Here is a 15,953-nt window from a genome sequence, read left to right on the forward strand (position 1 = left end):
GCGAGCTTTGATGTCTGCGTCCGGAAGCACTGGCTTCTCATTGGCTCTTACACGTCAGCTGACGCAGATACAGCCTCCGGTTGGTCGTCAGGCCAAAAACAATTAGCCAGGTGAGCTAATTACAAAAAAAGGTTTGTCACCGGGAGGCGATTCAAAGTTACACAGAGCTGTGAATGAACGACAGAAAGAGAAATATTTACTCAACTTTGAACAATAAACCTTCAAGTCTTATATTTGTCTGAGGTAGGACTAAACCCGGACAGTCTCTGAGTAAACCGGAAGTGTGTGTGTGTGTGTCGAGGAGAGATCAGGACGGAATACAGGTAAAGTGCTTCATAAATAATGTTTTAATATTGTCCGATACGTCTTTTAAAAACATTATAAAGACTGTTTTTAATCACACAGCCAGACTCCGCCCACTTCTGTAATGCATGTTTTTATCACCTGAAGAACACAGCCAGACTCCGCCCACTTCTGTAATGCATGTTTTTATCGCCTGAAGAACACAGCCAGACTCCGCCCACTTCTGTAATGCATGTTTTTATCACGTGAAGAACACAGTCAGACTCCGCCCACTTCTGCAGTGCATGTTTTTATCACCTGAAGAACACAGCCAGACTCCGCCCACTTCTGTAATGCATGTTTTTATTGCCTGAAGAACACAGCCAGACTCTGCCCACTTCTGTAATGCATGTTTTTATCACCTGAAGAACACAGTCAGACTCCGCCCACTTCTGTAGTGCATGTTTTTAGCACCTGAAGAACACAGTCAGACTCCGCCCACTTCTGTAATGCATGTTTTTATTACCTGAGGAACACAGCCAGACTCCGCCCACTTCTGTAATGCATGTTTTTATTACCTGAAGAACACAGTCAGACTCCGCCCACTTCTGTAATGCATGTTTTTATTGCCTGAAGAACACAGCCAGACTCTGCCCACTTCTGTAATGCATGTTTTTATCACCTGAAGAACACAGTCAGACTCCGCCCACTTCTGTTGTGCATGTTTTTAGCACCTGAAGAACACAGCCAGACTCCGCCCACTTCTGTAATGCATGTTTTTATTACCTGAGGAACACAGCCAGACTCCGCCCACTTCTGTAATGCATGTTTTTATTACCTGAAGAACACAGTCAGACTCCGCCCACTTCTGTAATGCATGTTTTTATTACCTGAAGAACATTCATGCATTCAGCACCATGCTGTTTGTGGAACAGCGTGCCGGGAGCCTCAGGGCTGCAGACACTGATTGTTTCTGATCGTTGATGTTTTTAAAAAAAGATTAAAAGTGATCTTTTTCACCAGGCTTTTAACGGATCCGTACTCATGTATGTGTTTACAGGTTCCTCTCAGGAGTCCCGTCTCCTCGGGTCTCTCTGCTCGGCGCCTGAAGGGTCCTGTAAGTATGTTTGGGTTTAATGTGTGTTTCACCACATCGCTTTTAAACAGGTTGAGCACTTTTTATACATTTAAATGTATAAAGTGTGCTGTATAAATAAAGTTGGTTGAATATATATTCAAATAATAATAATATATAATATACATATTTAAATAATATTTTTATTATACTGAGAGAAAAAAGGGTTAGGGTTAGGGTGGGGGGGAGCAGATGGGTGGTGTTGGAGTAAATCTTTGAGGTTCATCCTCTTTAAATAAGTCTGAAAGTGCATAAAAATAAAAACTCAATTTAAAGGACCAATCAGAGAGCTGCTCTCGTCCTCTGTGATCAATCAGCCAATCAGAGAGCTGCTCTCGTCCTCTGTGATCAATCAGCGAATCAGAGAGCTGCTCTCGTCCTCTGTGATCAGTCAGCCAATCAGAGAGCTGCTCTCTTCCTGTGTGATCATGAAGGAAACATGCTGTGTTGAAGCTTCTCTGACAACAATGCAGCAGCCAGTATGTCCTCCTTCTAACTTTAGATTCTGCTCCTGAATGCTCTGGATCTGATTGGACCAGAGAAGGTAGGCGGGGCTTTGAAGGCCCTTCCCCCCACACGCACACACTACTGATGCATGGTGACCTGGGTGAGCATCCACTCCAGAGAGGAGGGGGCGGGGCCAAACAGCTCTCTGTGGTGTTTTAATTTTGGACCTTGGTACCGATTTTAAAAGATAAATGTCAAAGTCTTTTTCGCGAGTAATTGGAGTTCCTCTCGGGTTGGTCTTAGTGGGGGATGAAATATCCGTGGAGGTCCATGTGGACGCTGGCGGGGATAGCGGCTCGGGCAATCTCCTCCATGGTTTTGGCGTTGAGGACGAGCATGAATGGAGAGATTTTTGGATCTGGAGAGATGACAGACGATAAGATGACTCCTGCAAGAAGAAAAGACAGAAGAGGGAGGACGTTATCCTTCACAGCAAGGCGGGTCACTGTCTCTGAGCTGGCTGGAGGACGAAACACAATCTCACCATCGTCCTCCTCGACGGCTCCAGGAGACGCCACAAACACAGGCTCAGACGGGAAACAGTTCTCCTCCTGCCACAGAGTGTGTTTCCTGGTCAAGATGTCAAACTTGGCGATCTGTGCAGCAGGAAAGAGACCACAGATTTACCTACAGGATCCTCTACAGTTCATATAAATGTCCCACTGTGGGGAGCAGAATTATGGATCATTCCCGAGGTGTCTGATGATTCTAACCTTGTTGGGATGAGGAGAAAACTCCACCCTGGAGCCGTAGAAGTATCTGTAACTCTTCGTGTTGAATTGATAGTTGATCCCTGGAAGCTCGAGACCTGAGGAGGAGGTGCACGCGTCAGGTCAGAAAGAGTTCACACAGTTGGACTCAAACAGGCTGACAGTGGAGATAAGTCACCTTCAAACAGAGTGTCTGGCTGGCAGTAGACCGAGCCGTCGTCCTGAACCGCCGCCTGAGCCGTCGTGTCCTTCAGAGTCACCAGGTTAGTTCCTCTGGGAGAATCCTACAAGAAGCACACGGACCAGAACTCTTCAGCTGGAGTCTGAGATAAAGGACAGAAGTTGGAGGCTTCGCCTGCTTACCCGCTGGACGCTGAGCGGCAGGACGAACCTCTTGCAGACGGGCGGGCTGAACTTCTTGTTGTCCTGGATGAAGTCATCGGCTGACTGCCTCATGTTCTGGATGTAGAACATGTCGTACAGGTTGCTGTCCTTGTACGTGATCAGGTCGAACACAACGTGATCGTTATCTTCGTACGCGTTGATGTGGTGGAAAACCACAAAGGCGTCTCCATAGAAACGAGTGGACACGGCCTTCCCCGTCTTCCTGTTGATCACGTGGAACAAGGTCTGTGAAGCAGAGAGAGACGACGCTCGTGGAACCGCTCGGTTTGTCCTCGACATGCGACTGAGGGAGAGTCGGGGAACTTACCTTGTCGTTCTTGTCGTACTTGAGGCAGCTCCCCCAGTTGACCCCTCTGAAGTAGGCGCTGGCCAGTCTCAGGATGTCCAGCTTGAAGGGCTGCTCCACGAACACGATGTAGTTCTCCGTCATGCCGAAGCTGTGGAAGTAGCTCGGGAAGAGAGTGGAACGAAACGGGATCGAACAAATCTGCTGGACCTTCCTCAGCGCCGGCTTCCTGTGCTCTTTATCTGAAACGATGTAAGCACGTCGCCCATGGGTCTCAGATCTCTTAGTTTAAGACAACGTGTTGAAGCTCTACTTCCTGATCCGTGTAAGTGCAAACATACGAATGGTCACAGTGAGCACATGAACAGACTGTTCCTCATCCTTTATCTCGTTTTGTTGTGATTCTGTAAATGTGTTTCTCGGCCAAATCTTTGAGCGTTATCAGCCGCTGTTTGACGCCACATGGTTGTGATAGCAGCATCATAAATCATAAATCAATTACAGACTGTATTGCCTCCCTGCAGTCGCCTCAGCGCCTCGTTAAACGAGATGATGTCACCGCGATCGGACCTCTTCGGTCTAACGCTCTGAAGTGAATCCTGATGACTGCGTACCTGAAGCGTCCGCTGGCACCTTGAAGATGACGTACTTTGGCCGACCGAAGCCCATGATGGCGGTCCCCATGTTGTAGGTGTTGCCCTCGTCGTCGTAGTGAGGGTGAGCTGTCGCCAGGTTTAAGGCGATATGGTTCCTGTAGTTAATCTGCAGTTTGGATATGAAAATGATGAGTTTGTAGAAATATTCACTTTCGTGGCTTCGAGGACGGCGATGGAGAGCGACTCACCCTGCCGACGGTTTCCAGGGTGGCAGGATCGATCTGGTTCATGTAGTTGACCTCGGAGGAGGCGTAGTAGTCCTGGCCGTAGCGGATGATGTTAATCAAGTTGTTGTCGGTGAAGTCGGGGATGACGTTGGACAGATGTGTGAACGCCCTGAAGAGCAGAAGAAGATGAAAGGCAGGAAGAGTTAAACTGATAAAGACTTCACGTTACCATAGAAACAACAAATCTCTGCGTTTTTTTGGATCGATTTCAACATCGAAGATGAACTGAAGGACTCAAACCATCTGCTCCCCCCCTTGATGGACTCAAACCATCTACTCCCCCCCTTGATGGACTAAAACCATCTGCTCCCCCCCTTGATGGACTAAAACCATCTACTCCCCCCCTTGATGGACTAAAACCATCTGCTCCCCCCCTTGATGGACTAAAACCATCTACTCCCCCCCTTGATGGACTAAAACCATCTGCTCCCCCCCTTGATGGACTAAAACCATCTGCTCCCCCCCTTGATGGACTAAAACCATCTACTCCCCCCCTTGATGGACTAAAACCATCTGCTCCCCCCCTTGATGGACTAAAACCATCTACTCCCCCCCCTTGATGGACTAAAACCATCTGCTCCCCCCCCCTTGATGGAATAAAACCATCTGCTCCCCCCCTTGATGGACTAAAACCATCTGCTCCCCCCCTTGATGGACTAAAACCATCTGCTCCCCCCCCTTGATAGACTAAAACCATCTGCTCCCCCCCTTGATGGACTAAAACCATCTGCTCCCCCCCTTGATGGACTAAAACCATCTACTCCCCCCTTGATGGACTAAAACCATCTGCTCCCCCCCTTGATGGACTAAAACCATCTGCTCCCCCCCTTGATGGACTAAAACCATCTACTCCCCCCCTTGATGGACTAAAACCATCTGCTCCCCCCCTTGATGGACTAAAACCATCTACTCCCCCCCTTGATGGACTAAAACCATCTACTCCCCCCCCTTGATGGACTAAAACCATCTGCTCCCCCCTTGATGGACTAAAACCATCTGCTCCCCCCCCCCTTGATGGAATAAAACCATCTGCTCCCCCCCTTGATGGACTAAAACCATCTGCTCCCCCCCTTGATGGACTAAAACCATCTACTCCCCCCCTTGATAGACTAAAACCATCTGCTCCCCCCCTTGATGGACTAAAACCATCTGCTCCCCCCCTTGATGGACTAAAACCATCTGCTCCCCCCTTGATGGACTAAAACCATCTACTCCCCCCCCCCCCCCCTTGATGGACTAAAACCATCTGCTCCCCCCCTTGATGGACTAAAACCATCTACTCCCCCCCCCCCTTGATGGACTAAAACCATCTGCTCCCCCCTTGATGGACTAAAACCATCTGCTCCCCCCTTGATGGACTAAAACCATCTACTCCTCCCCCCCTTGATGGACTAAAACCATCTACTCCCCCCTTGATGGACTAAAACCATCTACTCACCCCTTGATGGACTAAAACCATCTACTCCCCCCTTGATGGACTAAAACCATCTACTCCCCCCCTTGATGGACTAAAACCATCTACTCCCCCCCCTTGATGGACTAAAACCATCTGCTCCCCCCTTGATGGACTAAAACCATCTGCTCCCCCCCCCCTTGATGGAATAAAACCATCTGCTCCCCCCCTTGATGGACTAAAACCATCTGCTCCCCCCCTTGATGGACTAAAACCATCTACTCCCCCCCTTGATAGACTAAAACCATCTGCTCCCCCCCTTGATGGACTAAAACCATCTGCTCCCCCCCTTGATGGACTAAAACCATCTGCTCCCCCCTTGATGGACTAAAACCATCTACTCCCCCCCCCCCCCCTTGATGGACTAAAACCATCTGCTCCCCCCCTTGATGGACTAAAACCATCTACTCCCCCCCCCCCTTGATGGACTAAAACCATCTGCTCCCCCCTTGATGGACTAAAACCATCTGCTCCCCCCTTGATGGACTAAAACCATCTACTCCTCCCCCCCTTGATGGACTAAAACCATCTACTCCCCCCTTGATGGACTAAAACCATCTACTCACCCCTTGATGGACTAAAACCATCTGCTCCCCCCTTGATGGACTAAAACCATCTACTCCCCCCCCCCCCCCTTGATGGACTAAAACCATCTGCTCCCCCCCTTGATGGACTAAAACCATCTACTCCCCCCCCCCCTTGATGGACTAAAACCATCTGCTCCCCCCTTGATGGACTAAAACCATCTGCTCCCCCCTTGATGGACTAAAACCATCTACTCCTCCCCCCCTTGATGGACTAAAACCATCTACTCCCCCCTTGATGGACTAAAACCATCTACTCACCCCTTGATGGACTAAAACCATCTACTCCCCCCCCTTGATGGACTAAAACCATCTGCTCCCCCCCTTGATGGACTAAAACCATCTACTCCCCCCCCCCCTTGATGGACTAAAACCATCTGCTCCCCCCTTGATGGACTAAAACCATCTGCTCCCCCCCTTGATGGACTAAAACCATCTGCTCCCCCCCTTGATGGACTAAAACCATCTGCTCCCCCCCCTTGATAGACTAAAACCATCTGCTCCCCCCCTTGATGGACTAAAACCATCTGCTCCCCCCCTTGATGGACTAAAACCATCTACTCCCCCCTTGATGGACTAAAACCATCTGCTCCCCCCCTTGATGGACTAAAACCATCTGCTCCCCCCCTTGATGGACTAAAACCATCTACTCCCCCCCTTGATGGACTAAAACCATCTGCTCCCCCCCTTGATGGACTAAAACCATCTACTCCCCCCCTTGATGGACTAAAACCATCTGCTCTCCCCCCCCTTGATGGAATAAAACCATCTGCTCCCCCCCTTGATGGACTAAAACCATCTGCTCCCCCCCTTGATGGACTAAAACCATCTACTCCCCCCCTTGATAGACTAAAACCATCTGCTCCCCCCCTTGATGGACTAAAACCATCTGCTCCCCCCCTTGATGGACTAAAACCATCTGCTCCCCCCTTGATGGACTAAAACCATCTACTCCCCCCCCCCCCCCCCCCCTTGATGGACTAAAACCATCTGCTCCCCCCCTTGATGGACTAAAACCATCTACTCCCCCCCCCCCCCTTGATGGACTAAAACCATCTGCTCCCCCCTTGATGGACTAAAACCATCTGCTCCCCCCTTGATGGACTAAAACCATCTACTCCTCCCCCCCTTGATGGACTAAAACCATCTACTCCCCCCTTGATGGACTAAAACCATCTACTCACCCCTTGATGGACTAAAACCATCTACTCCCCCCCCTTGATGGACTAAAACCATCTGCTCCCCCCTTGATGGACTAAAACCTCGAGTCTGGTTCTGAGGCTCTGGAGGGCCTCTACCTGGAGAAGATGTTCTTGCAGGGATCCGGGTAGATCATGGTTCCAAACTCGGAGACAACGATCCTGTCTGCCGTCACGTTCCTCTTGTACGTGTTGCTCCTCAGGAACTTACTTCTGTAAGTCACCTCACCTGAAACCACATCAGAGGTTTTCAATACTGTGATTATGATGTCATTATGACGTTGTCATGGCGACGTCTCTCACCGTTAGCGAAGGTGAAGCTGTGGATGAGCGACAGGCCGTCAAACCAGTGGTTGTACTCGGAGTCGCCCACGGAGAAAAGGCCCGGCCCGTTCCTCAGCAGCGTGCCCTGCAGCCATGACGGGATGGAGCCTGCAGGTCAAAGGTCAAACGCACAACTCTTCAACTACGTTTCTCAAAGTCAGTCATCAGACGCTTTTATCCAAGGTGACAAACATCAGAGAGGTGACAACGACAGGAAGTGCAAACAGCTTTCAGTCTGATCTCAGCTGTAACAGGAAGTGACCAGAGGCAGAGTACAGGTGTGACAGGAAGTGACCAGAGGAAGAGCACAGGTGCTGACAGGAAGTGACCAGAGGAAGAGCGCAGGTGTGACAGGAAGTGACCAGAGGAAGAGCACAGGTGCTGACAGGAAGTGACCAGAGGAAGAGCGCAGGTGTGACAGGAAGTGACCAGAGGAAGAGCACAGGTGTGACAGGAAGTGACCAGAGGCAGAGCACAGGTGTGACAGGAAGTGACCAGAGGAAGAGCACAGGTGTGACAGGAAGTGACCAGAGGCAGAGCACAGGTGTGACGGGAAGTGACCAGAGGAAGAGCACAGGTGCTGACAGGAAGTGACCAGAGGAAGAGCGCAGGTGTGACAGGAAGTGACCAGAGGAAGAGCGCAGGTGTTGACAGGAAGTGACCAGAGGAAGAGCGCAGGTGTGACAGGAACTGACCAGAGGAAGAGCACAGGTGCTGACAGGAAGTGACCAGAGGAAGAGCGCAAGTGTGACAGGAAGTGACCAGAGGAAGAGCACAGGTGCTGACAGGAAGTGACCAGAGGAAGAGCACAGGTGCTGACAGGAAGTGACCAGAGGAAGAGCGCAGGTGCTGACAGGAAGTGACCAGAGGAAGAGCACAGGTGCTGAGACATAAAAAGCTGCTTTAGTTTAAATCCAAGGAAAAAAATATTTACAAATAAAAATGTAATCTTTGAAATATTGAAGACTTTATTGATTCACTTCCCTGAAAATGTGTCAGCTGAGAGAGAGAGAGGAATGTTGAAAACCTCACAAACATGAATCTTATCTGAAAAGTTTAAGTTTGAATGTCAACAAAGAGTCTCATCAACAGAGGAGAAGACTGTCTGTCTGTCTGTCTCTCTGTCTGTCTGTCTGTCTGTCTCTCTGTCTGTCTGTCTGTCTGTCTGTCTGTCTGTCTGTCTGTCTGTCTCTCTGTCTGTCTGTCTGTCTGTCTGTCTGTCTGTCTGTCTGTCTGTCTGTCTGTCTGTCTGTCTGTCTGTCTGTCTGTCTGTCTGTCTGTCTGTCTGTCTCTCTGTCTGTCTGTCTCTCTGTCTGTCTCTGTCTGTCTGTCTGTCTGTCTGTCTGTCTGTCTGTCTGTCTGTCTCTCTGTCTGTCTCTGTCTGTCTCTCTGTCTGTCTGTCTGTCTGTCTCTCTCTCTGTCTCTCTGTCTCTCTGTCTGTCTGTCTGTCTGTCTCTGTCTGTCTGTCTGTCTGTCTCTCTGTCTGTCTCTGTCTGTTTGTCTGTCTGTCTGTCTGTCTGTCTCTCTGTCTCTCTGTCTGTCTCTGTCTGTCTGTCTGTCTGTCTCTCTGTCTCTCTCTGTCTGTCTGTCAGTCATGAAAGGGATGAAGACAACAAACTATCATTGTGTAGAAGTTTGCACCTCACCTGTCACCTGTGCTTTCACCGGCTCCGGGGTTTCTGATCCGTTTTTACCGAAGACCTGAACCAAGGACGACATGTTTCTGATGTTCGCTCACAGCAGGAGGCACACACACACACTGAACACACACACACCCACTGCAGCAGATCTTAAATAGTCTCTGTGGCTGGACGTGTCGATCCCCACGAGTCTCAAACATAAACTTGCAGCAGTGAAAGTCTTTGGATGACGTAAGGTGGACTTTAGTCGTCTTTGGACTTGAACGCAGCGTGTGGTGGGACAGAAAGTGGGCCAACATCCAGCAGATAACACCTGAACAGATAAATACTCGTCAGCAGCTTCAACGTGACGGATCCCTCGTTTTCTTATCGCTCTGATGTGTCCTGTTCAAAAAACCTTTATTTGTCTCCGGGGGGAATTCAACGTGTTCAGTATTATATATTATAAAGGATTAAAAATGTTTGAGTGTTTTCTCTGATTGTTTATCAGAACTCTGAATTTCAACACGTTGAAACATGAAGGTGCTGCTCAAAGGATCCCTGGACACGAATCGCTATCTGTGACACAATCAATGTTGGGACAAAACATCCTCTTATCTTATCTTTGGCCTTAATTCAAACTGATAATCCACGTCTGTGTCATTAATGGCTTCTTTGATTGACATGTGATTAGAAACATGTTTAAATCCTCCTGACAGTGTTTAGACGGCTGTGTGCTCCAGCACCTGGTGTAGAGGAACACCAGCAGGACCCTGAGGTCCTGGGAGCAGGTCTGCTGGTCGCTCCTCGCAGCAGCAGTCGGCGTGCGTGCGTGGACTTCAGACTTGTCTATCTCCATATCTGTAATTGGCTAAATCAGTTTACAGCTTTAAAGCTGCTCTTATCAGGAGTTTAACACGGAGAGCAGAGTTCAGCAACACGTCAGCTTTTTCATTTATAACAAGATGGAGAAACATCACGACAAACCAGGAAACAACAAGCACACGGTAGAAAGAGGAAATCATCATCCAAAGCCCCACATGAGGCGGCTGTGGCTCAGTGGTAGAGTCGGTTCAATCCCCAGCTCCTGCAGCCACGTGTCTGACATGTTCTTAGACAGACTGTGAACCCCAAGCTGCTCCCACTGCTTCATCCAGGGTGTATGAATGGATGAGTTCATACTGCAGCAGCCTCTACCATCAGTGTGTGAGTGGATCTGGTCCATTCAGGAAGAAGAAACCATGCTGAGATCGTTTTGGATGAAAAATGAAGTTTATTACAAACAACGACAGAGAGCTGTTAGCAGTCAGTTAGCAGCTGTTAGTTCTGTACAAATAACACTGTTTGATTGGTTAGTTGGGTTTGCCAAACGGCAACAAGGCTAGATCTCAAACAGCACCCTACACCCTCTGTAGTGCACTACTTCCCACCGTAGATCCTTCATAGTGCACGACCTCTAACACCCCCCATAGTGTGCTCTTTTATACCTTACGCCCTGCAGAGGGCACTACCAACCTTAAACCCTCAGTAGTGCACTAAGTTTGACTTTAAATAGTGTTTACTCTTTACTCTTCCTTTGTGTAATATGTTGCATCCTATACCCTTCATAGTGCACTACCTTCCATCCTAAGCTCTAAATAGTGCTCTGAAACTCTTCATAATGCAGTCCACGCCTCCTTCCACGTGCACGCTCCCCGTCGTGCTCCTCTGGTAGTGCACAGCAGTTATCCAGTGACTCTGAGACTTTTCCATACCGCGTGTTTAAACATCATCTCTGATAGTTCCAGGATGGAACCACGCTGAAGAGGAGTGAATCCGTGCACGCCGTGTTTTCATCACGTGTGCTGGACAGGAACAAGGAAGGACACGTTTCCTTCTCTCGTTGTGTTGCCGAGGTATTGATATCTTTTGATTTCTACTCGGCTGGTTTCGAAGTTCAGACTTCGGTTGTCATGACGACCCTCTCCTGGAGCACTCCGAGTTTACATGTCGTGACATTAATATGTATTTTTTTTAATATTGGACCCCATAGACGTTGCTTTCTTATTTTCTACTCTCTTTAAGCATTCCCAAACACAAACATTGACGTGTTGACAACAACAACATTTTCCTTTCCTGCACAGGGAACAAGGTCCTTGTTTCTCCCACCTGACTGACGCCGTGTTCATGTTCTGGACATGCAGGGGCTGAAGCCCGCTTTCTTTCAGGTTTGAATCTTGGCTTAATGTCCTTCCAGGTTGGAGTATTTACGCTCACTCCTGCGTGACATGAACGCCGCATCAAGCAACCTTTGCTTCCTCCCTCCTTGCACCCTTCATCGTGCACTAAACCCCACGTTGACCCCTCTGCAGGCTGCTTCACTCCTTAAGGACCGGGGTGTTGTCTGAGAATGGCACCAGAGAGACAGACAGGGAGGTAGAGACAGTAGGTAGAGGAGCTGCTGTCTCCCTGTCAGACAGACGGGGGGACAGAGAGACAGACGGGGGGACAGACAGACAGACGGGGGGACAGAGAGACAGACAGGGAGGTAGAGACAGTAGGTAGAGGAGCTGCTGTCTCCCTGTCAGACAGACGGGGGGACAGAGACAGACGGGGGGACAGAGAGACAGACGGGGGACAGAGAGACAGTAGGTAGAGGAGCTGCTGTCTCCCTGTCAGACAGACGGGGGGACAGAGAGACAGACGGGGGACAGAGAGACAGACGGGGGGACAGAGAGACAGACGGGGGGACAGACGGCTTCAGCGTCCGGACTTGTTGGAGGAGCAGTTGTTGGTCTGGTCTATTTACAGAAACAGGAAAATGCATATTCTGAAGTTCCAAACTAACCAGAGCTGCAGGAAGGGGGCACCGCCATGATGGGGCCGCCGTCGGTTGCTATGGTAACAGTGGTCGTGATGGAGGGGGGGGGGGGGGCGGCAGCTCTGGTTTGCTAAAAAGACAAAAAATCAGGCTCACCGCAAACACGAGTCATCATGGCAACGCTACACCGGGACACCACCTAACTGTCCGTGGAAAAACACACACATAGAACGGCCTCACTAACACACACACACACACACACACACACACGCTCTCACTCTGACGCACACACACACAAACGGTAACATGACAAACAGTTTTTTTCTATGAGGTGAAAAACAGACTCTTATTATATTCAGCATAATTAATCTCATCAGTGTGTGTGTGTGTGTGTGTGTGTGTGTGTGTGTCCTCAGTCTCTTTATACACACTATTCACAGGATGACACGCAGAGTTCTGATTGGCTGACGGGCCCGTGCACCGCTTCTCTTCCAGGAGTTTTTCTTTTTTTCGTGTCTCTTGTTGCGTCCTGGAGTTTCAGCCCGGTGATGTCGGTCGTGGTCGTGATGATGACGATGATGAGGCAATCTCCCGCTGACTCACAGGAAACAGTTTGTGATGTCATCGGAGAGTGATCGGTTTGCTCGGGGCAGTAAACTGTAGGCCGCCCTCAGGGCGCCGTCTGATAGGACGAGGCGAGGGCGGAGGAGGAGTGTTTTGGCTGAATGTTGAAGCACCTGGAGGGAGGAGACTAACAGTACCTGCTGTGTGTGTGTGTGTGTGTGTGTGTGTGTGTGTGTGTGTGTGTGTGTGTGTGTGTGTGTGTGTGTGTGTGTGTGTGTGTGTGTGTGTGTGTGTGTGTGTGTGTGTGATGAGTAAACTGGGCCTGAAGATTGTCAGGAAACAGCAATGAGCCCTAAATTAGCCAATCAGTTTTTTCCCTCTTGATCTTCTGATCTCGTTCCCTCAGCCGTCGTTGAACTTTGACCTGATGGTGGCGCTACAGGAAACGCGGTGATGTCATCAAACTGGTCAGAATCCAGTGAGCACCTTTAAAGTCATGTGACACGTGGTGCTTTGGATGACTTGTCTGGAGGCTCCAACTGTTGAACACATTTCCCAGCATGCCTTTGGCCCTGTTGGCGTGGTGTGGAGGTGAAGCAGACTCTGAGCCTGCTGCCAGTGTGTGTGTGTGTGTGTGTGTGTGTGTGTGTGTGTGTGTGTGTGTCAGTGTATGTTGAGCACGCTGCGTGACACCCAGCCTTCGGCGGCCGGCGAATCGCTGTTGGCCGGCCGGTACACCAGACTCTGCCCCTGCTGGTTGGACGCCAGAATCTGAACCTTCTCCCCACGAAACACGGAGATCTCGTCCTCGCGCACGGCGACGAAGTCCTGCAGCACCAGCACGAGCTCCTGAGGAGACCAAGGTCACCAAAGGTCATCAGACACGCAAAGCACACAAGACCAAGGAGCCGACAAGAACAACAGACATCTTCACACCTGCTCCTCCTGCTCGCTGTCATGCTGAGGCTGAGTGGCGTGACCGTTTGGCGTGGGGGGAGCTGATGGCGGTCGCCCTGACGACAGAGGGCGGGTCACTGTAATCCCGCCCTCCTTCCTCTGGTACTCGATAGGAGACTGAAGAGCTGCAGAGATTTAAAGATGAGGATTCATGTGGTTGTAAAATGAGTTGTTACTATGGCAACGAGACTAAACGTCCCCCGGCAGTGTGACACCCCCCCCCCCCCCCCCGTCCCCGTGTCCCCCACCTGACAGGAAGTTGTTCTGGGCTTCCAGCAGCGTGGCGATGGTCTCGGTCCAGGTGGTCTTGATGCTGGTGGAGGACGCCTGAAGCGTGAAGCGCTCGGCCGAGCCGCGAGACCACAACACGAACTTACAGGGGTCTCCGTCCACGCTGTCCTGCATGGCCAGGTAACTCACCTGAGCCCACACACACACACACACACACACACACACACACACACATTAAGAACCAGTCCAGCTCAGATCCCAGTCCCTGAGCCAGGCTGCAGCCGGCTCACCTTGATGCTGTTCTTGAACTGGTATCCCGGGTTGTTGGAGCCTTTGCGCAGCAGCTCGCTGAAGATGACGATCTGCTCGAAGAGGAAGACTCTCCGCTCTTTACTGCGGGACAGGACGCCTCCGTCCTGCTCCCAGACGCAGAACGTCTCCTGCTGCAGCAGCTTCCCCTGAGACGTCAACTTCCCCTGCAGCACAGAGAGAGAACGCCACGCGGGTCAGAGCCTCCGCCCCGTCCCACTCCATCAAACATGCTTTAAAGCAGCCATATGGAACACGCCTCTTCCTCCCTCAACCAATCACTTCTTTTCTAGTTATATCCCAGGGTTAGCCTTCCCGCTGTCTCAGTGAGGGACACGCCCCCCCGTGCTCTGGGCCTGGCGTTGCGTCCCCGTGGGTTTCTACGTGTCCCTCGGTCTAGGACTAGATTTGTCAGCTTTGTTACCTCGTAGCCCTGCAGGCGGCCCAGGTTCATCATGTCGTTGCAGCGCTTCGGCACCAATGACATCAGCTCCACTGCTTTCTGTTCACAGAAGGAAACAAGGAGGTGAAGAAAGGACGCAGAGGACGGAGACACACGGTCCAAAGACAAACCAGAGTCTGCTGTCAATCAAAATGTATGATGAAGGTCTCTCTACTGCCCCCCCTGAGGCTGAAGCTGGTACTGCAGTCTCACCTCAACCTCCTCGCAGTCCAGTCCGGCTTTAGACGTGTACTTGAGGAAGTCCTGAGACAAAGGGGACAGAAGGACGTTAAAGAGGACAGAGAGGAGTGAAGGTGGATCATCATCAGGAAGAGAAGACAGACCTTCAGCAGCAGCTGGTACTTTGTGATTCTCTGGATCGGTTTGATCAGATAATCACTGATCGACATCCTGCAGCTGATCTCATGCTGGATCTCCTACAGAGACACAGAGACACAGAAAGACAGAGAGACAGAGACACAGAGAGACAGAGACACAGACACAGAGAGAGACAGAGACACAGAGAGACAGACACAGAGAGACAGAGAGACAGAGACACAGAGAGACAGAGACACAGAGAGAGACAGAGACACAGAGAGACAGACACAGAGAGACAGACACAGAGAGACAGAGACACAGACAGAGAGAGACACAGACAGAGAGAGAGACAGAGAGAGAGACAGAGACACAGAAAGACAGAGACACAGAGAGAGACAGAGACACAGAGACAGAGAGACAGAGACACAGAGAGAGACAGAGACACAGAGACAGAGAAACAGAGAGAGACAGAGACACAGAGAGACAGAGACACAGAGAGACAAAGACACAGAGAGACAGACACAGAGAGACAGAGACACAGAGAGACAGAAACACAGACAGAGAGAGAGCGAGACAGAGAGAGAGAAAGACAGAGGGAGAGAGAGAGAGACAGAGACACAGAGAGAGAGAGACAGAGAGAGGGAGAGAGAGAGAGAGAGAGACAGAGACACAGAGAGACACAGAGAGAGAGACAGAGAGACACAGACACAGAGACAGAGAGAGAGACACAGACAGAGAGACACAGAGACAGAGACACAGAGAGTCAGGTGGTCAGTCAGCTGATCGATGAAGTTTGAGACTTGATGATGTAACAGGAAGTGATGCGTTACCTCGAAGAAGGTCTCGTACTCGATGACGATGAACTCTGACCTCGGCTTGTTCTGACAGTAAACAATGTACATGTGGAGACGGCGCTCCTGCAGCACACACACACACACACACACA

General features: G+C 50.3%; 2 protein-coding genes across 2 annotated transcripts in view; both read right to left on the bottom strand.

The window, feature by feature from the left end:
* Positions 1-2,141: 2,141 nt before the first annotated feature.
* bco1l (beta-carotene oxygenase 1, like) lies at positions 2,142-9,488 on the bottom strand. Its single transcript, XM_079336398.1, has 11 exons — positions 9,415-9,488; positions 7,748-7,876; positions 7,544-7,673; positions 4,170-4,317; positions 3,940-4,087; positions 3,347-3,567; positions 2,998-3,264; positions 2,813-2,918; positions 2,638-2,732; positions 2,409-2,520; positions 2,142-2,312 (listed from the first exon to the last, which is right to left on the bottom strand). The coding sequence occupies exons 1-11, from the start codon at positions 9,485-9,487 to the stop codon at positions 2,164-2,166; spliced, it is 1,578 nt and encodes a 525-aa protein (XP_079192524.1). The 5' UTR covers position 9,488; the 3' UTR covers positions 2,142-2,163.
* Positions 9,489-11,988: 2,500 nt separating this feature from the next.
* LOC306818809 (kalirin-like) overlaps positions 11,989-15,953 on the bottom strand; it is a 29,130-nt gene continuing 25,165 nt past the window's right edge. Inside the window, exons 42-49 of the mRNA XM_079336528.1 lie at positions 15,839-15,935; positions 15,035-15,127; positions 14,904-14,954; positions 14,673-14,750; positions 14,230-14,415; positions 13,957-14,128; positions 13,688-13,833; positions 11,989-13,600 (exon numbers count right to left, since the gene is read on the bottom strand). Of these exons, the coding sequence (XP_079192654.1) occupies positions 13,415-13,600; positions 13,688-13,833; positions 13,957-14,128; positions 14,230-14,415; positions 14,673-14,750; positions 14,904-14,954; positions 15,035-15,127; positions 15,839-15,935 (1,009 nt within the window). The 3' untranslated portion in view covers positions 11,989-13,414. The remainder of the gene's footprint in view (positions 13,601-13,687; positions 13,834-13,956; positions 14,129-14,229; positions 14,416-14,672; positions 14,751-14,903; positions 14,955-15,034; positions 15,128-15,838; positions 15,936-15,953) is intronic.

This window comes from Symphodus melops (assembly GCF_947650265.1).
Source record: "Symphodus melops genome assembly, chromosome: 23".
In the NCBI taxonomy this organism is placed as follows: domain Eukaryota; kingdom Metazoa; phylum Chordata; class Actinopteri; order Labriformes; family Labridae; genus Symphodus; species Symphodus melops.